This window comes from Neofelis nebulosa, chromosome 6, assembly GCF_028018385.1.
Source record: "Neofelis nebulosa isolate mNeoNeb1 chromosome 6, mNeoNeb1.pri, whole genome shotgun sequence".
In the NCBI taxonomy this organism is placed as follows: domain Eukaryota; kingdom Metazoa; phylum Chordata; class Mammalia; order Carnivora; family Felidae; genus Neofelis; species Neofelis nebulosa.
Genome location: NC_080787.1, coordinates 113,935,101 through 113,958,598, shown reverse-complemented (window position 1 = coordinate 113,958,598; position 23,498 = coordinate 113,935,101). Strand labels below are relative to the sequence as shown.

Sequence of the window (23,498 nt, the reverse complement as noted above, 5' to 3'; positions counted from 1 at the left end):
TCGCATAGAAACTAAGTGGAGAGAGCTCTATTCTCAACCCTACAGCCCTTGAGAGGATTTAAAAAACTGGATGATTCCCAGAAAGACTGGACTCTGCTATACAATATAAGTAAATTGGGCCAACTGAGGCAAGAAATTCCGTTGTCAATGGAGATGTCAATGGACGATAGTTCATGCAGGTAGCTTCCTCTGACACTAAATCTTTAAGGAAGATAAGATTGTTTCTGAAATAGGACAGATTTATTAGCAATATGGTCGAATTAGTGGAAGCCAGGACAAGCTATATCAAGACTCTGATTAAAAGTTGGGGAAAATAATGCAATAAATGACATAGCTGGATGCTACCAAGCAGCTAAACCTAGGATTTTTGCACATAATGTAGAATGGGTTCCAGATACAAATACTTTAATACTAGGAAATATTAGGATGTTTTATGAAAAAATTAAGATCCTACCAGGTATTACTGGGTTGAGTAAAACTTGATAGGAAAAGTATGGAAGTATGTCCACACTTTTGTTCTAATTTTTTTTAGAATTAAATTAAATTAAATTATTAAATTAAATTAAATTAAATTAAATTAAAGCAAATCTTCAGCAGAGTGAGAACTGAGGAGGAAAATTACCCAAAGTTCTTAATCACTCCGCAGAAAGAATAAAAAGATTCACTTTACGTTAGAATTTGCAGGAGTATTATATGAGGTAATGGAGAATACAGTGATAACAGAGAGAATAAAATGGAGTAAGCATTGCTAAGAGGGTTGTTTAAAATGGAACCAGGAGGACACTGAGGAAATGGGGCTTATGCATGTCTCCTGTCTCAAATACTCTGAATTGTTGCTGAACTCAACTAAAAGTCAAGAAATCTGCTGCATGTTAGAATGAACATAAAAGGACTTTCGGCCTAACATTAACCCTAGGAAGCAATCATATATAGTAGTAACTGTAACTAATGGTAGTATAACTGTAGCAATACTAGAAACAATTACATTTCATTCAAAGCAATTTATGTAAATTCCCTCTTTCCTCTTTAAAAACTCTAACCTCCTTTGTCTCTCCAGATTACACTTTCAATTTTGCTGAACTCTGTCTCCCAGTTGCAATCCCTAAGATACCAAATAAATGAAACACATTTTATTGTGGAGCTTGCAGTTTTGTCTTTCATTGGCCGACAACAGGAAGTAAAATGAGGTGTAGACAACTGGGTGAGAGTCCACAAGCCTGTCTGGGGTCACTAGAGTTCAGGCTGCTTAAAATGTCAAAAGCCTCCAGGGAGCACTCTGTTGTTACAACTAATTCTAGAGGGGAGAAAGCTAAAGCCATAGAAGCTCAAGTGAATTAAAACATCAGGATAAATTGGCTAAAATGGAATTATGGGCTATTTGGAATACTTGAAAATCATATCTGGCTAAGTTTAAAAATGTAAAATAGCAGTATGGATGGCTCAGTCAGTTAAATGTCTGACTCTTGATCTCAGCTTGGGTCTCTATCTCAGGGCCATGAGTTCAAGTTCCATGTTGGGCTCCATGCTGTGGAGTCTACTTAAAAAATAAATTAAATTTTAAAAAATAATATAATAGCCTATATAATTATAAGACCTTAACATTTATCTTTCTTACAATTCTCTCAGATTTAATTTTTATACAAAATAAATTAGATGAAACCAATTTAATGCCTGAAGTAAATGCACAGGCTTAAAACCACTTTATCGTGAAATATCTAAATAATTTACACAAAGAAAAGTGTGTGTGTTAGTTTTGCTTGTACTGGGTCATCTGGATAATTGCTTCAGTTTTCTCCCTTAACATTTATTTATTTATTTATTTATTTATTTATTTATTTATTTATTTATTTTAAAAACTACTTTAATTTTTTTAATGTTTATTTATTTTTGAGAGATTGAGAGAGAGAGACAGAGCACAGGCAGGGGAGGGGTAGAGAGAGAGGGAGACCCAGAATCTGAAGCAGGCTCCAGGCTCTGAGCTAACAGCACAGAGCCCAATGTGGGGCTCAAATTCATGGACCATGAGACCATGACCTGAGCCGAAGTTGGATGCTTAACCGACTGAGCCACACAGGTGCCCCTTCTCCTTCAACATTTAGATATGCATTGTCCAATTTGGGGGCTCTCAAGCTCTTGTAATGTGGCTAGTCTGAATTGAGATGTGCTGTAAATGTATAATATAAACCAGATTTAGAAAATTTAACATGAAAAATAATGTAAAGCATCTCATTAATTTGTACATTAATGTTATGTTGGAATGATATTGGGTTAAATTAAATGTTAAAGTATTGTTAAAATTAATTTTATCTGCCTCTTTTTCTTTTTAATGTGGCTACTAGAAAATTTTAAATTATAAATGTGGCATATATTATATTTCTGTTGGAAAGTGTTAGACATTGCCTTAACATATTTAATAAGAATTCAAAAATCTGATAAATGCCTAAATAGAAATGGTTTCTCCTTTCTACAGCATAATAACATTTTTTGGTGAATGAATGCTTGATTTTAATAGTTCTTCAACGTATGATATTATATTTTATCAACTCTTATGAGAGGTCAATAAATCCTTAACATATTTTAGCTAATTGCCCCTGAGATGCAAAATGTTTTAGAAATGCCATTAGCATCTCTTCAAGTAGTCACTCTACATAATTGTAAAATGGTATACTAAACACTAGAAATATTTGATTTCTCTACCCACTTCATTATTTGCATGATGAATATTTGCTTTTTTTCCTCTAAATTTGTGTATGTTCTGCCTGAAATAAATATTATACCTTTGTATTCATCTACTCCACTGGTGTAGACATATCTGGTTGTCATGGGAATTACTGGCTTACTTTTGGGGGAAAAAATCTGTGTAGAAAGAAAATTGTTCACAGGCTATTTTAATATTAAGGTAACAATTTAGGAGAGCCTTTATACCTTTATTATTCCTTGGTTTTTAATTTAAAAAAAAAAGTCAAAATCTGTCTTCAGTGACAAAAGCATTTCTTTAATCAGAATAGAGTCTCTTCTAATTCTAAGTTTATACTGACCCCTATAGGCTATTTTGTTCTAATCTATTCCTGGTTTATTCTTACAAAACATAGGTTGAAATATTTAAACATGTTTACATTTAGAATTTAATTATTTTAGGATTAAAATCATAAAATATTTTTCACAGACCTTTTCACTCCTTGCATTGTACAATGTAAGCTATGCACAAATTTTATTCATCCTTAAGACAATCTAGTTTGGGGGGCAAACTAGCTTGTATTGATTATCTACAATAGGCTTACATGGTGCTATCATTTATAAGACCATGTGTTATTATTCCTTAAGATAATTTATTTTGGGGGTAAACTAGCTTGTATTGATTATCTACAGTAGGCTTACATGGTGCTATCATTTATAAGACCATGTGTTATTATTTAATCTTCTCAACTCTTTAAGGTTGATATATTACTAACAAGGATTCTAAGATTCTGAGAAGTCAAGGACCTTATAAAAGATATTTTCACAACTTACACTGAAAGCAGAATTTAAAATGCAGAACTTGGAAGGAGGGGTATGTAAATGACATTAACAATCAAAGTGAGAAGTTAAAAACTAAATAGCTTTTCCCCAGTTGATAATTTTTCCAGGGTTAAATTTTTTGAATCCATATTAAGGACTCATAAATCTGCAACATTTCTCTTTGGATATCTACCTCAATCCTCTCTCTTTCTTAAAATGACTTAAGTGGAACCATTTTAAAATGGAGCCAGAGCAGCCATTTCAGAGGAACTGTCTTTCACATCCTGTTTCCTGAAACCTTGAACTGGGCCAAACTGTCAACATTCAAGAAGTCAGCAAGCAGAAGATCCAGAGAATGTCCCTTTTGAAAAGACTAATAAAAGTGAACCTTGGTCTAGTGACCACTTCACCTGACCAACCAATGAGGTGCAAATCTAGCCTTACTTACTAGCACCAATGAACTCTTCTTTTTGAAACAATTTACCCAATCTTCCTTTTTTTTTTTTTTTTCCCATGAAAATCCTAGGTCAACCTCCTGAAATCTCAACACTCTTTGGGATTCTATTTAAATCTGTGTAGCCTGCATTGCAATTCTTTGATCCCAACTACATGCTTTATCTCTGGAACTGATTTCTTGTTTATTGGCTGACATCTTCAACTATAACAGCAATGTAAGTTACTTTGAATTTTGCATCTCATTAACTCTTGGTTTTGAAGCTTCATTTTCAAGTGCTGAGAGGTAACATTTCTGAGACTTCAAGTTCAACATGTCCAAACTAAACTTTTAGCCAATTCCATTTCTTCCTTTTTGCTACCTATCAGTTAATGGTCACAGTTCTTCCAGATTCCTAAGTGTTACCTGACCTTCACACATCTAATTTTTGTAAATTTTTTAAGAGTCTTATTATTAATGACAATGACTATTTCTATTTTAGGTTATTTCTGTGGCCAAACTGTTCTCCCAGAATATCTTCAGGGACCAATCACTATAAAAAGAACTAGAACTTTTTGTACATTCACTGGAGTTGGCCATCATCACTTAATTATCAAGCGCTCCAAATGTCTCCTGAACAGCTCGTAACATTCAACAAAATCAATGCTACCTTTAAGTTTTTATAACCAATATGTCTTATGCAATTAAAATTTTTGAATGTGAAAGCTTCCTGTAACATCTTAATTGGACAAGAAATTAAAATGCGTGATAAGTGATATGACACTTATCGTCTTCACGTTATTACAGTGAACTAAGTACCCAAAAGAATAGAAATATCCCAATAAAATTTGTCCTAGGCAGTGGTCTGCAGTAATGCCTGAGAAAGTAAGTGGGGAGGAAAAGACGCAGAAGTGTTAAATACTAGAAATAAGTGGATGAACGGATGAGCATCGAGAAAGAGAAAGCAATCCTCCAGAAGTGAGAAATTCCTCTAATGGACGAGGGCAAAATCATTAACGACCACTTCAGCCTCTACGTAACTCAAATTCAAATAAATATTAAGTAAAGGTGAGATTTTCTCACAACGTTTTCTTAATGTGGTAAATAAACTACAGTCCGGCTGCATCAGCCAGGCACTTTATGCCCTCAGTGTTAAAACATTCCGCTCTGCAGAACACGCCTCAGGTTCCAAGCATGCGCACGCGCACGCGCAATCTTAACCCGACACCCTCCCCCGCCCCACCTAATACAGGCCTCAAAGGAAGTGACGCAAAGCTAAGGGGCGGGGTGGGCTATGCGCCGGAAGTGGCTCGCTGATAGTAAATAAGGCCTGAGAGGGTGGAGAGATACTGTCTCCATTTTGTCGCCCTCCTCTGCTCCTGCGACGTTGCGGAAATGGGGAACGTCTTGGGACTGTGCTCCATGGCGAGCTGGGTAAGGAGGTTTTTAGTGGCCTAAGGGGTGCTAAGCGTACGATGCGGAAGAGAAGGGAACCCGAGCTGGGCTGGATGCGGCCCGTCGGTAACGTGGTACCCCACCCAACAGGGGAGTGCCTTCCGTCCCCATTCTCTCCCTATCTCCCGCGGTCATCCAACTCAGCTTTAGGGCCCTGAGTCTTGCAAAGAGCTGACCCGGGTGGCCGAGAAGAGAAGTGGAGATGGGAAGATAACCCCGATGGGAGAAGCGAAGAGAGCTGGTAGTCTTCCCCCAACACCCCGTCTTTCGTGAAAGCTACTCCCCATTCTCCCAGGCGCTTTTTTGTTGTTTTTGTGTTTGTGTGTCTGCGTAGGCCATCTCTACAAAGGTCTTAGGCCTGTTCCGTGGAGTTCCCCATCTCTTTTCGTCACATTCCCAGCGACCTCAGACTGCAGCACTGTCATCCCTGGAGGCATGTTGGCCTCTTTGTTCTGTGGGGCCGACTACAATTAAGTGCCGGCTATTTGGGACAGCCTGGCGGTAGTATTGACACGCTAATACTGTTTAGTCCTAGCTCTGTGGTTGGATCTTCAACCTTAATGGTAGGAGGAAATTTCTCAAGTAATAACATATGTATCTCTAAAAGCTGGTCAGTTCAGTGCTGAAAATCCTGTGTCTTTTGACATAAAGCATGCTTGGGTAATCTGGAATTTCATGTTTAATTAGGTGTGGGTTCCGCTTTAAATAGATAGCATTGTTAGAATGAATCCATTTTTCATTATAGTGGCACAATTTCTTGTTTTGGGTGGTGCAAATAAACTTCAGTTTAAGATAATCATTCCACTACCACCCCCAGATGTAAACAGCATATTATTATAATTAATAAATTATTTATGAATTGGGGCGAGATATTTGCGTTGAAATCCTAGTTCTTTAATCTGTGATTTCTAAATTCCACTTCTAACGCTTGTCTGACTTCCCAAATGATTCCCATTATATACATCAGTCAGAATTTTTATTCTTGTACATACCTCGCTTTTTTTTCAGAAATCAATGTACTGCTTAAACTGTAAAAGTTAAATTTTAATAAAATAATACGTGGAGATTGTTATTTCAACTCAGGCCATTCTCTTGATTATGTTCTACGTATTTCTTCTCATAGTTTGGTATGGAAACCAGGTATTTTTTATCTCAATAAGAAACTGAGAATCCACTTGAGTATATTGTCTAATACAGAAGAGGTATAGTGTAATAAATGTTTTACAAAATAATAAACGTTAAAACATTGCTTTCATGGTGGGGGAGGGGGATTTGTGATTTGTAAAGTCAGATTTATCCATTTATCAAGTTGGCATATTCTTTGTATATAGTAAAGACTTAAAGGGAGGGATTCATACTTCCCATTTTGTTCTCATCTCCAGAACCTTGAACAACCTTTTTTGCCTCAAGGACACTTACAGTTACAGAAGGAAAAAAAAATGTCTTAAGGTTTTTTTAATACTTATGTCTTAAGGTTTTTTTAATACTTATGTGTTCTAAATCAGAAAATAACTTTAGTGAGCAATATGGAAATACTATATTCCTATTAATGTTTTTACAACTAAATTGTTCACCTTTATTGACTAGAAAACTGATAAAATTAACACTGCATTGTAGTTACTGTTAATAACAAGGTATATTGGAAAGGTGGTAACAAGGAGGCAGTTTTCTTACCTTCCAGTAATTAGATCTGTGGCAGATATGCCAGATGGCCAAGGTTGATCTTTAGTGTTCTAGATTATTGTGGCCAGTCTGGGAATTGATTTTGTAGTCTGCAATTCTGGTCATATTTTCCCCTTTCCTTCCTGGTGCTTCTGTCTCTATTCCTGAATTGTTCAATTTTAGAGTAATTTGATAGCAATTGAAGGGGATTTTGCCTTGTAATATATAAATGTGTTTTTTTCCCCACAGTCTTAACAGTCAATATGCTTATTTACTTAGAGGTTTTGACAAATTTAAAATTTGTTCAAATTTTCAAAACTATTCAAGGCATTAAATTGGAAGTTAAACCACAATTAAATCTTAATGAGTCCTTCAGGCTTGATCAATTTTTGTGAAGTTTTTTTCTGATTTATAAAAGCGCTATAGAAAATTTCTGAACTATGAAAAAAGCACAAAAAAAAAATACATGTAATACTGTTGTGTAGAGATTGGAGCATTAATTTTTTTATTTTATTTTGAGGTGGGTTTTTTTGTTTGTTTGTTTCTTTTTGCCAAGTGGCCTAGAATTAGATTGATCATAATCCTTGGTTCATGTATGCCTGGTCTTTGATTAGTGACTGTTACGCACTCAGATATCTGAATCTCCCACCTAATCCTGTAACTACATTACCAGCAAAATTTATGCCTACTTCAGTGCTTTTCTCCACCCCAATCTCAACAATGGTGTTAATGACTAGAATTGATTTTTTGAATTACTGGACCTTATATACAATAGCTATCATTTTTTTGCCCAAGATAATTTAATGTAGTTAAGAAGAAAGAGCCAGTGATTACTGCCTGCCTATTTGTGAGCCTCAGCTAGATTTTTATTTTTTAGTACAATGACTTGTTTTTGCAGAAATGATTCATAGTCACTATGAATAGTCAAGCATAGCAGAGTACAAAGTTAAAATGTCACACACAAAAAAAATGCCACCACCAATAACATTCCTTTTTTCTCAATGCATATATACACATGGATGAATGGACAAAAAAATTTTTTTAGGAATGGTAGCATGCTAAATTAAAGCATTAAATCGAATTTTTCCTGAATTTAACAAAAGAAAAAATAAAAGTAAAGGAGTTGCTGAATGTTAAATAAACATTTCTTCATCAGGAGAATTTCCTAAAAAGATTCCTCTGAGATGTTTCTGTAGCAGTGGTTTTCAACTGGGCATAGTTTTGACCCCAAGGTGCATTTGGCAGTGTCTGTAGACACTTTTTTTGTGTCCAATTTTGGGGTAAGAGGTGCATCTAGTGAGTAAAGGCCAGAGAAACTGCTAAACATTTTACACTACACAGGACCCCTCTCCCCACCCCCACAGAATTTTTTTGGCCCAAAGTGTCAATAGTGCCAGGCTTGAGAAATTCTACTTTATCCTCTTCGGTTGGCCAGAGTAAAAAATGGAATGAAACCTGAGAGTTTTAACTGCTCTTTAAAAAGGCATGTAATGAATTCTATTTTTACCTCTACCTTCTGCCTCACTTATGGAGGCTACCTGATGTCACCATTTCCTGATCTATTTGAGAATTCTCCTCTACAAATTTTACTGCTTAACATTTTCCTTTGATGGGTTATAATTAATTGGGTGCCTGATTTCAGCTCAGGTCATGATCACGGCTTGTGAGTTCAAGCTCTTCATCGGGCTCTGTGCTGACAGCTCAGAGCTTGGAGCCTGTTTTGGATTCTCTGTCCCTCTCTTGTTCTGCCCCTCCTTCGCTCATGCTCTCTTTCAAAAATAAATAAGACATTAAAAACAAAATTTTTAAAAGCACTTTATTTTTTGAATTGTATTGGTATTTCTAAAGGGAGCATGGGTAAATTCACCTTTAATCTGCCATCTTTAACCAGAATCTTTTTGTATTATATTTTAATATGACCATTATGTATTATAACCATAGTTCTCCTAGTTATTTAGTCTTAGAACTAAACAAGTCATTCTTAAAGTGTATCCCTGGACCCTGTAGCATCAGCACACCTGGGAATTTATTGGAAACACTGACTAGGGCCCAGCATTCTATGTTAATAAGCCGTCTAGGTGATTCTGATGTCTGCTACCTTTTGAGAACCACTGCTCTACACTTAAGTGATTTCAAAGCTCAAATATTTCTTTTTAACCATGGCTTTTCCCAAAATTTTTTTTAATGATATGTCATCTAATTGACTAAATTTTATCATTTGCTAGAGTTTGGAAGAATTCATGGATGCTGAAATCCCTGAATTCTTTCATATGCAAAAATATCCTATTTGAGAGGCATTGTTTACTAGTATAATAGTATACCCATTACACCCATTTCCTTCAGAACTTAATAGTGTTTTTTGTGAATTCTGTTTTATCTTACAACCTCCTGGTATCCACTGCCTCCCAACACATCTCACATGTTCTATTGACTTTTTTCCTTTGCATGGATATTTGAACAGTTTTTACTTGTCTTTGAAATTGGTCAAGTATGTCTGACTTTAAATCTTTTTTTTTTTTTTTTTTTTTTTTTTTTTTTTTTTTTTTTTTATTTTTGGGACAGAGAGAGACAGAGCATGAACGGGGGAGGGGCAGAGAGAGAGGGAGACACAGAATCGGAAACAGGCTCCAGGCTCCGAGCCATCAGCCCAGAGCCTGACGCGGGGCTCGAACTCACGGACCGCGAGATCGTGACCTGGCTGAAGTCGGACGCTTAACCGACTGCGCCACCCAGGCGCCCCTGACTTTAAATCTTTTATCACTTTTTTTTCTTCTGGTAAATATGTTCTTTTTTATTATTTATTTTTTAATTTACATCCAAGTTACTTAGTATATAGTGCAACAAACTTAATGCCCCTTACCCATTTAGCCCATCCCCCTTCCCACAACCCTTCCAGCAACCCTCTGTTTGTTCTCTATATTTATATAAAGAGACTCTTATGTTTTGTCCCCCTCCCTGTGTTTATATTATTTTTGCTTCCCTTCCCTTGTATTCATCTGTTTTGTATTTTAAAGTCCTCATAGGAGTGAAGTCATATTATTTTTGTCTTTCTCTGACTAATTTCGCTTAGCATAATACCCTCCAGTTCCATCCACGTAGTTGCAAATGCAAGGTTTCTTTTTGATTGCCAAGTAATACTCCATTGTGGGTGTGTATGTGTGGGTGTGTATGTATGTATGTATGTGTATATAGACACATGTGTATACACATACATACATACACACATCTTTATCCATTCATCTGTCAATGGACATTTGGTCTCTTTCCATACTTTGGCTATTGTTGATAGTGCTGCTATAAATATTGGGGTGCATGAGCCCCTTCGAAACAGCTCTCCTGTATCCTTTGGATGAATACCTAGTAGTGCAATTTTGGGGTCGTAGGGTAGTTCTATTTTTAATTTTTTGAGGAATCTCCATACTGTTTTCTAGAGTGGCTGCACCAGTTTGCATTCCCACCAGCAGTGCAAAAGAAGTCCTCTTCGCAATGTCACCAATATCTGTTGTTGCCTGAGTTGTTAATGTTAGCCATTGTGACAGGTGTGAAAATACCTACTCATTTCTTTTGGGGAAGTTTTTCTCATATTCTATCCTTGAATGTCTTATTTAGAGGATTCTGTATTTTAAGGACACTAGTTTCCTTCATGTTTTATTGTGTTTGTTTTCCTTCTACATTTTTTTTCTGTCATTTTTTTAGTTGATACAATTTACATGAAATTCACACCTTGTAATATACAGGTCTGTGATTTTTGAGAAGTCCTATACTTATGTAACAACTACAGAACAGTTACTACCTTAAAAAATTCTGTCATCCCCATTCTTGGAAACCCGTTTTGTTTTGTGTTGTGTTGTGTTTTGTTTTGTTTTGTTTTGTCTCCAGAGTTCTTTCCAGAAAGGCATATGAATAGGATATACAGCATAGGGTGTTTTGAGTCTGGCTTTTTTAACTGAGTATAATTCATTTGAGACTTATTCATGGTGGTGTATTATTGGTTCCTTTTTAATTTTGCATACTATTCCATTGCTTGGATGTACCACAACTTAACCTGTCCACGTACCAGTTGAAGGGCATTTCCAGATTTTGGTGATAAAGTAGCTGTAAGCATTTTCATAAAGGTACCATTAAGGTTTTTTGTGTGACTCTTAAGTTCTTTTTGCTTAGGTAAAATATCTAGCAATGGAATTGCTGAACAACATGGTAAGCATACATTTGACTTAATAAGAAACCACCAAACTGGTTTCTAAGATAACTGTACCAATTTTCATTCCCACTAACAAAAAGTTGACAGTACTTGGTATTATGAGTTTATTTGATTTTGGCCATTGTAATGTGTGTGTAGTGGTATCTCATGGTTTTAGTTTGCATTTCCTTAGGAGATCTATAGTTTACATCATGGTTTACTCTTGGTGTTGGACATTCTGTGAGTTTGGGCAAATGTATAATGACACGTATTTACCATTAATGTAGCATGTAGAGTATTTTTATTGCCCTAAAAATCCTTTGTGTTTTGCCTATTCATCCCTCCACCCACTCCAACCACTGTTCTTACTGTCTCCATAGTTTTCCTTTTCCAGAGTATTGTACAGTTGAAATCATACAAAATGTAGTCTTTTTACGTTGTTTTCTTTCACTTAGTAATACCTATTTAAGTTTTCTCCTTGTCTTTTTATGGCTTAACTCCTTTTCAGCACTGAATAATATGCCATTATTTAGATGTACCACAGTACCTACTGAAGGACATACTGGTTGGTTCCAAGTTTGGGCAGTTATGAATAAAGTTACTATAAACATTCATGTGCAGGTTTTTGTGTGGACATGAGTTTTTCTTGGTATTTAACTGGATTGTATGGTAAGCATATGTTTCGTTTTATAATCTGTCAAACTGTCTCCAAAGTGGTTGTACCATTTTGCATTCCTACCAGCAGTGTATGAGAGTAACTATTGATCCATATCCTCATCAGCATTTGGTGTTATCTGTGTTCTGGATTTGGCCTTCCTAATAGATAGGTAGTAGTATCTTGTTTTAATATGCATTTACCATATGCATATGAAATGTGATGTGGAACACCTTTGCATATGCTGATTTTCCATTTGTATTATCTGATTTGGTGAGGTGTCTGTTGACCCATTTGTTTTCTTATTGTTGCATTTTAAGAGTTCTTTGTATGTTTTGGATAATACTCCTTTAAGATCAGGTATGTCTTTTGCAAAGTTTCACACAGTTGGCCTGTTTTTTCATTCTCTTGACACCGACTTTTGCAGAGCAGGATTAAAAAAAAAAAAATTTCTTTTAACGTTTATTTTTGAGAGTAAGCATGAGCGGGCTTGGGGCAGAGAGAGAGGGAGACAGGATCCAAAATGAGCTCAGTGCTGACAGCAGAGAGCCCGATGGCTGGACTTGAACTCAACAACCTTGAAATCATGATCTGAGCTGAAGTCGGATACTTAACTGACTGAGCCAGCCAGGCGTACCTACTGAGCAGAATTGTTTGAATTTTAATGAAGACCAGCTTAACAGTTCTGTTTTTTTTTTTCTGTGGATCATGCCTTTGGTGTTCTCTGAAAAAGTCATCACCACACCCATGGTCATTTGGATTTTTTCCTATATTATAGGAGTTTTATAGTTTCATGGTTTGTATTTAGATTTACGACCCATTTTGAGTTAATTTTGGGGAATGCTGTGAGATGTGTGTCTAGACTGATAGATTGATTTTTTTTTTTTTTTGCATGTGGATGCCCAGTTGTTACAGCACAGTTTGTTGAAAAGATGATTTTGCTTCATTGAATAGCCTTTGCACCTTTGTCAAAGATTAGTTGATTTTATTTATATGAGGCTATTTATGTGCTTGCTAGTCTGTACCTTTGTCCCTTTTTTTTGACAATACTATACTGGCTTGATTACTATTGTCACTTTATAATAAGTTTGAAGTTTGGTAGTTTCAGTCCTTCACCTTTGTTCTTCTTCGGTGTTTTGTTGGGTAGTCTGGGTCTTGTGTTACTATGAACTTAGAATCAGTTTGTCAGTATTTACACGATAACTTGCTGGGTGTTTGATTGGAATTGCATTGAATCTATAGATCAAGTTTGAGGAATTGATATCCTGACAATGTTGAGTCTTCCTAATCCATGAACATGGAATGTCTGTTCATTTATTTAGTTCTTTTTTTTTTGCTTATCAGAATTTTGTGTTCTTTTCTATTGATCCTGTATGTAGTGTGTTAGATTTATACCTAAGTATTTTGGCAGTTTTAATTTGGGGGATGCTAATGTAAATGGTAACGTATTTTTAATTTCAAGTTTCACTTTTTCATTGGGGGATATATAGGGAAGTGATTGACTTTAGTATACAAACCTTGTATCCTTCAACCCTGCTATAATTGTTTATTAGTTCTAAGATTTTTGTGGGGGTTTTTTTGGTCAATTCTTTTGAATTTTCTACATAGATGATAATGTCATCTGTGAAGAAAGCTAATTTTATTTCTTCCTTCCCAGTGTGTTTACCTTTTATTTCCTTTGTGGGTTTTTTTGTGTTTTTTTTGTTTTGTTTTTTTTGTTTTTTTGGTGTTAATTGCATTAGCTAGAACTTCCAGTAGTGTTGAAATGGAATGGTAAGAGGAAACATCCTTGGTTTGTACCTGATATTAATGGGAAGGTTTCAATTTTCTTACCATTAAATATGATAACTATAGGTGTTTTGTTGATTTTATTTATCAAGTTGGGGGGAGTTCCCCTCTATTCCTACTTTATGAGAAATTTTAGCATGAATGAGTGTTGGATTTTGTGAAATAGATTTTCTGCATCTGTTGTGACCCATCTTTTTTAGCCAGTTGATGTGATGGATTACATTAATTGATTTTTGAATGTTGAACCATTCTTGCATACCTGGGATAAACCCCACTTGGTTGTGATCATACATTGTTGGATTTGATACGCATGTAATTTGTTGAAGATCTGTGTTCATGAGAGATGCTGATATAGTTTTTATTTTTTATAATATCTTTGTCTGGTTTTGTTGTTAGAGTGATGCTGGTCTCATACAATGAGTTAGGCAGTGTTCCTCTGCCTGTCTTCTGAAAGAGATTTCAGAGAACTGGTGTTTTTTTGTTTTGTTTTTTTTTCTTTTAAGTGTTTGGTAGAGGTCACCAGTGAATCTGGGTCCAGTGCTTTCTGTTTTGGAAGGTTATCAGTTGTTTGTGTTTTTTTTGTTTTTTTGTTTTTTTGTTTGTGTTTTTTTGTTTTTTTAAGTTTTTTTGTTTTTTTGAGAGAGTGAGTGGGGGAGGGGCAGAGACAGAGGGAGACAGAGAATACCAACCAGGCTCCACACTGTCAGCACAGAGCCCGATGTGGGGGGGGGGGGGGGCTCAAACTCATGAACTGTGAGATCACGACCCAAGCTGAAACCAAGAGTCGGACATTTAACTGACTGAGCCACACAGGCGCCTCAGAAGTTATTAAATTATTGGTTCAGTTTCTTTAACAGGTATTGAATTATGCAGATTGTCTCTTGTGAATTTTCGCATCTTGTGTCTTTCAAGGAATTGGTTCATTTCATCTAGGTTATCAAATTTGTGGACAGTGTAGCTGTTGATTGCATTCTTTTATCCTTTTGATGAGTAGGGGATTTAAAGTGATGCCCTCTCCTTCATTTTTGAGGTTAGTAATGATGTTCTCTTTTTTTGTTAGCCATCAGCATGTATATACACATGAGGTGCATATGTATGCATACATAATTGAAAACAGTGTTATTAAGATTTTTTAACAAACTCTTATCTGTTAGGTCAATTAAGAATAAGATGAAGAGGGGCGCCTGGGTGGCTCAGTCGGTTGAGCGTCCGACTTCAGCTCAGGTCACGATCTCGCGGTCCGTGAGTTCGAGCCCCATGTCGGGCTCTGGGCTGATGGCTGGGAGCCTGGAGCCTGCTTCCGATTCTGTGCCTCCCTCTCTCTCTGCCCCTCCCCCGTTCATGCTCTGTCTCTCTCTGTCTCAAAAATAAATAAACATAAAAAAAATTAAAAAAAATAAGATAAAGAGATTTTTATGTTTGATGTTCTTATTTAGACTCTTGACTTATATTAATTTTCTTGTCTCTAAAGGACTTCCTTAAACATTTCTTGCAAGGCAGGTCTACAATTTGATAACAAATTCCCTCAATCTTTGAGAAAGTCTTTATTTCTACTTCACCTTTGAAGGATAATTGACAGAGTATAGAACCCTCACTTGGTTTTTTGTTTTTTTTTTCCTCAACACTTCAGATATTTCCACTACACTTTTTCTTGTATACATGGTTTCTGAGAAGTGGATATAATCTTCTCTTTGTTCTTCTATAAATAAGTTGTTATTTTTCTTCAGCTTCTTTCAAGATTTTTTTCCTTATATTTTCTTTATCTTTTATTTTTTGAGTTTGGAAGTGATGTGTCTAGGTGTAGGTTTTTAATTTTTGGTTTGTGGATTTTGTTTGTTTTGTTTTTTAGTATATGCTTCTGACATTAAGTTGGGAAAATTGTCATTGTTTTTTCAAATATTTCTTCTGTTTCTTTTCTTTTTTTTGCTATTTTCAATATATTACCCCTTTTTAATTGTCCTGCAGTCCTTGGTTATTCTGTTCTGTTTTATTCAATCTCTGCTCTCTTTTCAGTTTGAGAGGAGATGTCCTCAAGCTAAGAAATTAAATTTCTCTGTCTTGTCCTAGACTGTTAATAAGCTTATCAAAGGCAGTTTTTCTTTCTGTTACATTTTTTGATCCCTAGCATTTTTTCTTGGTTGTTAGGTTTCTTATCTCTCAGTTTATATTGCACATGTGTTGTTACATGCTGTTTATTCATCATAACCTTTAACATATTCAGTCCTAGTTATTCCAAATTTCTAGTTTAGTAATTCCAGCATCCCTACCATGTCTGCTTTTGATGTTTCCTCTGACTCCTTAAATTATGTTTGTTTGTTTTTTACCTTTTGCTGTGCTTTGTAACTTTTTCTTTATAGTGGGACATGCTGTACTGGGTAAAAGGGACTGCTGTAAATAGGCTTTGGTCATGTTGTGGTGAGGTCTTGGGGAAAGAAGAGTGTTCCACAGCCCAAAGTAAAGTGTTCCACAGCCCTATGATTAGGTCATAGCCCTTTAGTGAGCCTGTGTCTGGACTGTGAACTTCTCAAGTGTTTCCTAGGCTTTTTCTTCCACCTAGGTGGGAGAAGATGGCAAACGAGGGCTGGTGTTGAGTATTTCCCTTCCATGTTATTTTGGCTCTGATAATACACCCCTCCCCCCCCCCCCCCCCCCCCCAACAGGTTAGGCTCTGGTTGACCAGTTTCTCCTTAGGGCAGGCATTGTTAAGAACATGTGTTCTGGGTATATTTTTAAATGGTTGCTTTTTCCTTCTGCAGGAAGCATGAGGGAATTTCCACAGTAAGTTTCAGCAATTCTTCAGTTACAGTTTAGGTTGCCCTACTTGGGCCTTGTTTCCTAAGTTGGTTTCCACTTGTGATTTTCTACTTTGGTAAGTTGTGGCTCCCTGTATTTGCCTGTTTCCAATCTTGGGGACATTGATTTTCTCACCTGTCTTATGGATCCTGGAAGAGTTCTTGATATTTTACTCTGTTTATCTTTTTACTGGTGAGGAGAAAGTGGTGCTTCCAAGCTTCTTAAATGGGGGAAAAGATACTAGAAGTCTTCATTTGCTTTTTATATTTTTGATTTTGAATTGACAAGATGTTAAGAATTTGTATTCATGAAGGATGTTGCTCTCTTCTTTATAATGTCTTTGGATTTAGTGTCAGTAATTCTGGCCCACTAGAAAAGAGTTGTGAAGTGTTTTGCCTCCGGTTTTCTAGAATAGTTTGTGTAGAATTCATGATTTATTCCTTAAATGCTTAATAGAACTCACTGGTGAAACCATCTTTGCATGGGAAAGTTTTTAACTTAAAAATTTAACTTTTTAAAATAGTTACAGGACCATTGATTGTGTGTGTGTGTGTGTGTGTGTATATACATACATACATATACATACATATATATATATATATGTATATATATATATATGTATGTATATGTAAATCTCATTGAATGATTTCTGACAATGTGGGTTTTTCAGTTTGTCCACTTTATCTAAGATACTGAATAAAATTGCTCATACTTTTCCCTTATAATTTTTTAATTCTCCTAGGATCTGTATTTGTATCTTCACACATTTCCAGTATTCATGATTTTTGTGTGATTACTTTTGCTCTTTTGTATCTTCATCAGTCTCTCAGTCATAACAGTCTTCTAAAATTGATTTTAGATTTTAGATTTCACTGATTTTCTTGTTCTGCTTTTTACTTCCCTGATTTCTCTCTTTATTAGTTTCTTTTTTTATTTTGTGCTTGTTTATTTGATTGTTTTAGGTAGAAGCTCAGATCACTGATTTGAAATCTTTATTTTTGTCTAATGTCATTTAGTACTAAATTTCCTTTGAACGTTGCTTTAGAGCATTCCATGAATGTATTGTGTTATTTTCATTTTATTTGATTTCCTTTTGATATCTTTTGTCTGTGAATTATTTAGAAGTGTGTTATTTAGGGGCCACCTGGGAGGCTCAGTCGGTTAAGTGTCTGATTTCGGCTCAGGTCATGATCTCATGGTTCATGGGTTCAAGCCCCGAGTCCGGTTCTCTGCTGACAGCTTGGAGGTCAGAGCCTGGAGCCTGCTTTGGATTGTATGTCTCCCTCTCGCTTTTCCCCTCCTCTCATCTCAGAAATAAATAAACATTTAAAAGAAATTTTTTAAAAACGTGTCATTTAGTTTCCAGATATTTTTTGTTACTGACTTCTAACTTAGTTACACTGTGGGCCTAGAATACATGTTTGTTGCATGATTTGAAGCATTCTATGTTTATTGCAATTTGAGATTTGTTTTATGGCCAAGAATATGGTCTGTTTTGGTTGTGTTCTGTGTACTCTGGAAAACAATTTGTGCTGTGCCCTGGTTAGATGGAGTATTCCCTAAATGTCATTTAGGCACAGTTAATTGATAATCTTGTACAAGTTTTTGTATCCTTATTGATTTTTGTTCTGCTAAATGAGAGAACATAAATGTGAATTTGTTATTCTTTTCAGTTTTATTATTTTTCCGTTCATATATTTTGAAGTTCTCTTACTAAGTGTAGAACAATAGGTTTGTAGGTTTACTCTGTGAACATCCCATTACCATAATGAAGTGTCCCTCATTAACCCTGGTAAGATTCTTTGCTCTGAAATCTGTTGTGTCTGGTACTACTATGGCATGGTATTTATTTATTTTTCTTTCATAAATAACCTGTTTGCATTTTTATGTTTAAGTAGGTTTCTTGTAGAAGAGCTAGAGTTGGATCACAGTATTTATCCAGTGTGATAGTCTTTGCCTTTTTAAGTAGGAGTGTTTTTGCCACTTACATTTAGTGTGATTGTGGATTATGTTTGGGCTTAAATAAACCATCTTTCTATTTTGTTTGTTTTGTCTTGTCTATTATCCCTTTTCTGTAGGTGTTTTGGTTTGTTTTTTTTTTTTGTTTTTTTTTTTGCCATATTTTGTACTTACTAGCCATCACTTTTAGCATTCTGTTTTATTTCCATTGGCTTACTAGCCCTACTTCTTTGTCTTGGTTTTTTAGAGGTTACTTTAGGGTTTATAGTGTTTATTTTCAACTTACTACAATCTTCCTTTATTTCCAATTTAAGAACCTTATAGTGGTATAGTTCAGTGTCTCCTCTTGCATACTGCTTGTAATCCTCATACATTTGACTTCCACCTTTGTTATATACCCCACAATACATTGCTAATATTTCTGTTTTAAAAGGATAATTATGCTTTAAAGTAATTTTTTTTATATAAGAAAGGTACATTTGCCATTTTCATTGTTCTTCATTCCTTTTGTTGTATAGATTTTTTTTTTTTTTTTTTGGTAGCTATATAGATAAGCTGTCTAGTATAATTTTCCTTCTGCTTGAAGGAGTTCCTTCAACATTTCTAGTAGTTTAGGTCTGCTAATTTTGGATTCTTTTGTCTTTGTCTGAAAGTGGTTTTATTTTACATTAATTTTTGAAAGAGACTTTTAGGGAGTATAAAATTTTATTACTCAAGGTTTTTTAAAGTACTTTTGCACAATTCTTTTTTTTTTTTTTAATTTTTTTTCAACGTTTTTTATTTATTTTTGGGACAGAGAGAGACAGAGCATGAACGGGGGAGGGGCAGAGAGAGAGGGAGACACAGAATCGGAAACAGGCTCCAGGCTCCGAGCCATCAGCCCAGAGCCTGACACGGGGCTCGAACTCACGGACCGCGAGATCGTGACCTGGCTGAAGTCGGACGCTTAACCGACTGCGCCACCCAGGCGCCCCCACACAATTCTTTTTACTAGAATTGAGATCTTTGTTTCTGTATAATATGGCTTAATTTTTCTGCCTGCTTTTTAAAGATTTTTTGTTTATGGTTTGAACAGTTTGATTATGATATGAGTTAGTGTGGTTTCCATCGTGTTTATTTTCCTATAATTTTTTTTTTTATTTGAGAGAGAGCACATGTGAGTGGGGAGGGGCAGAAAGAGAGGGAGAAAATTCCAAGCAGGCTCCACGCTGTCCGCACACAGCCCCATGTGGGGCTTGATCCCACAGACCATGAAGTCATGACATGAGCCGAATAAAGAACCACCCAAAGCGCCCCTATTTTTCTAGAATTTCATTAAGCTTCTCGGATCTGTGCATTTATAATCTTGATTCAATTTGGGAGCATTTTGACAATTATTTCAGAAGTTTCACTTCTCCTTCAAAAACTCTAATTTCACTTACATTAGACTGCCTGAAGCTATCTTACAATGCTCTGTTCATTTTTATCCTAGTGTTTTGTCTCATTTCTTCTGTGTCTTCAGATTTGTTCATCTTTTTTGCAGTGTCTTAGTATTTTTTGGTTTGGTTACTTTATTTTTCATTTCTACGAGTTTGGTATAGATCTTTTAAATTATCTTTCATGTCTCTTCTTAACATGCTGATGTTTTTTTCACTCTTGAGCATATGAAATATAATTAAAATAATATCTTTATGCTGTTATTTATAATTCAGCCATCTTTGTTATTTCCAGGTTGATTTTGATTGTTTTTTCTCATTAAAGACTGTATTTTCCTGCTTTCTTGCATAGCTATCAACTTTTTATTAGATGTCAGACATTGTAAATTTTACCTTGATGGAGGTGGACATACTTGTATTCTAAAACGAAAATATTTTTGGGTTTTGTTCTTGGACGTAGTTGAGTTACTTGAAGAAAATTTTTCTTAATGTTTTCTTTACACTTTGTTAAGTGAGACTGGAGCAGCTTTTAGTTTTATGGCTGATTTTTTTTGTTTTGTTTTGTTTTGTTTTCTCCCTTCTAAGTAAAAGCCTGTATAACTTAGTGTCTCCTGCATTACAAGGTTTTCCACTGTGGCTAGTGGGAATACCAACTCTTCTCCTTTAGTAATTTATTTAAATAAATGCACTGATCAGTACTCTACTACAGATTCAAGTTGAAGCCTCTACAGATTTCAAGAGCTCACTCTGTAGCTTTCTTCTCTTCATGATTCTGCTCTATAAACTCAACTTCAACTCTGTTCCAGCTCCCAACTCAGTCTCCTCAGTTCAGGTGGACTGCTAGCCTCTGCTTGGATTCCCCTCCCTTCACTAGAAGCTCTCCCAGGCAGAAAGATAGGTTAATCATGGAGCTCACATTGTTTCCTGTCAGGAATTACTGTCCTGCATTGCCTGTTGTTCATTGTCTGAAAGCCATTGTTTTAATTTTTTCCGTTAAGGCAGTAGGGTAAAGTCTAGTCACTGTTGACTCCATTTTTATCTAAGTTTATAGTAGTTAACTCAAGCTTTTTTCTGTTAGTAATTTAATTTTCAGGTGTGTCTGTTTTGTTCCTTGACAGTTAATTATTCTTTAAGTTTTATTTTCTCTTATTTCTTTGCTTAACTCTGCAAGCTCCTTTTTATCTTATTTTGTTCTTTTCCCGTTTCATTTTTGAGTTCTTTTTATTTGCTTTTTATTCTGTTATTGTTCAGGTGAAGCACTTGTACAGAATTTCTTTTTCTTACTGAGTTTTGTTTCAGACTGAATTCTTAAAATGTCTTCTCACCACCACCCCTTTTTTCCCTTCCCCCTGAGGGATGTGCTTATTTATTTATTTTTATTTTTTGTTAGAGTATGTTTGCATAGTTAACGATGATTTTGACTTGTCTTACTTAAGCTTACTATAAATGGCTTTGTTCCTACCTTATATTGGTTGCTCTAGTGTGTCTTGATTTCTACCATACTCCCTTCCCATGGTTTCTGAGACATTTCCCCTAGAGCTGTGGCTGTCAGTCTGGAATATCATAGTCTGTCCAACTTCCTGAAGTCTGATAGTATGGTGGAGCTAGCCTAGGTTATGGTGAGTGAGTTCTTATGAGCATACTTACACTTTCCTCTTCTGAAATACTGGTAAATACCCTTACCAATGTTCCTCTGGGGTATATAACTAGTTTAGGTGGAGTTCCACTGGAGAAAGTTAGCCTGAGTTTTCATTGTTTTCACTATCACCACTTCCTTTCCAGAAGAGGGAAAAGATAAGGATGCCAGTTCACTTCTTTTTCTCTTCTGGGGTATTTGAGAGGCCTCAGGATTTTGTGAATTCACCAATATATCTGTGGGCTAAAAGATGGGAGCCAGAGATGGGCATGTAATCATGAATATTTTGTTTTTGTTAAATTCTTTTCTGCTGATTTTTTTCCCCCTTTTTTTTTTTAACTCATTTATTTTGATTGATTTGGAGGTCAAACACTTAAAAAATTTTTTTAAGTTTGTTTGTTTATTTATTTATTTTGAGAGTGAGAGCCTGTAAACAGGGGAGGGGCAGGAAGGAAGGAGAGAGTTGAGAACCCAAGCAGGCCCTGCACTGACAGCATGGAGCCCAGTGCGGTGCTCTAACTCACTAACTGAGATCATGATCTGAGCCAAAATCAAGAGTTGGACACTTAACCAACTGAGCCATCCAGGCTCCCGAGGTCAAGCACTTTTATGTTTTGACTTGGGTCTAACTTTACACAGAAATGACTGAGTTTTATAGTTATGGATAATTATATGTGACCCAAATCCTTTTGTTCTTTGGTAATCACTTTAACTTCAGTCTTTTTCTCTTTTGAGTGGATGGAACATAAATTTTCACTGTATCATTTTAAGCTGTACTGATTTTTAATATTCTTTTTCCCAGATACCGTGTTTATGTGGCAGTGCCCCTTGTTTGCTGTGTCGATGCTGTCCTAGTGGAAACAACTCTACTGTAACTAGATTGATCTATGCACTTTTCTTGCTTGTTGGAGTGTGTGTAGCTTGTGTAATGTTGATACCAGGAATGGAAGAACAACTGAACAAGGTTAGTTTTTTTGTTTGTTTAATTGATTAACTGAACCTATAGTATGTGTATGTGTAAACTGATTTTCATGTTCAAAACAGAATAATGTACAAAGTAAGATAATGTGTAATTCCCAATTTTAGCAGTCTTCATAGTCTTTTAGGAAAGACAGACAATACAAGACAGATTAAGGTCTGTGATGGTGGTATAGAAAATGTGCTGTGGTAATAAGGAGAAGTAAGTAATTATAACCAGTTAAATGTCAGAACTCAGTGGGTGTCATGGAAAAAGGGACATTCTAAGAAAGAGTAGAACTTGTCTATGCAGAGACTGAAAAATAGGAAGCAGAATGGGGATAAAGAGCTTGTTGCGCAGAATATGTATGCTTTAGGCAGATTGATAATTAGAAGTTAGGCAGTTAAATGTGGAGGCTTTTTCAATGGTATAATCAAGAACTATATAGAGAGCCAGTGATAGTTTTTCTGAATACAGAATTAACTGAATTGGGATTTAAATACTGGCAGAGGTAGAGTCATACATAATATTCAGGTTCTGATTCTGGACAACTAGGAGGAAACTGTTATTGTTAACCTAGAAAAAAAAATAAAAAGTGTACTTAAAAAATTTTTTTTTCAGGAACTCAGGTTGTGAAAGGAGATGAGGAAAATACAATTATTTAATTTGTAAAACACTGACTTGTTACTGTACTACATACATGAGTGAGAGTGTGTGTTTGTGTATCACGTGGGAAGTAGAAAACATTGTGTGCAACAAAAAAGAAATAGCTAGAGGTGTTTTGGGAATAGAGATGAAAGTTAAAACCATGGTAGCATATGCTGAAGACCATTCAAAGGGAGCAGACTAACTTTGACAAAAGCTCTTAGTGAAAGGGGTTGGTTAGAGAAAGGGAACCTCAGAAGAAACAATGAAAAAAGGTGAACCAAGTGTATGCCCTGTTGTATAGGCCTGAGGAGGAAAGTATTTGACACCCAGTCCATGATTAGTGTCTTGAAAAAGCAATTTCTTCAGAGTGCTGGGATCAGAGTAGTGAGAGGAGAATTGTAAAGCCATTAGGAAATGT

The 23,498-nt window shown here is 35.7% G+C and overlaps 1 protein-coding gene and 1 long non-coding RNA gene across 2 annotated transcripts in view; both read left to right on the top strand.

Moving 5' to 3' along the window:
• The window catches only part of LOC131514788 (uncharacterized), a 117,887-nt gene extending 113,010 nt beyond the window's left edge, over window positions 1–4,877 (top strand). Inside the window, exons 3-4 of the long non-coding RNA XR_009263272.1 lie at window positions 4,025–4,169; window positions 4,434–4,877. This is a non-coding gene — a long non-coding RNA (uncharacterized LOC131514788). The remainder of the gene's footprint in view (window positions 1–4,024; window positions 4,170–4,433) is intronic.
• Window positions 4,878–5,211: 334 nt separating this feature from the next.
• The window catches only part of SERINC1 (serine incorporator 1), a 36,316-nt gene continuing 18,029 nt past the window's right edge, over window positions 5,212–23,498 (top strand). The window contains exons 1-2 of the mRNA XM_058735131.1: window positions 5,212–5,365; window positions 22,277–22,438. Of these exons, the coding sequence (XP_058591114.1) occupies window positions 5,327–5,365; window positions 22,277–22,438 (201 nt within the window). The 5' untranslated portion in view covers window positions 5,212–5,326. The remainder of the gene's footprint in view (window positions 5,366–22,276; window positions 22,439–23,498) is intronic.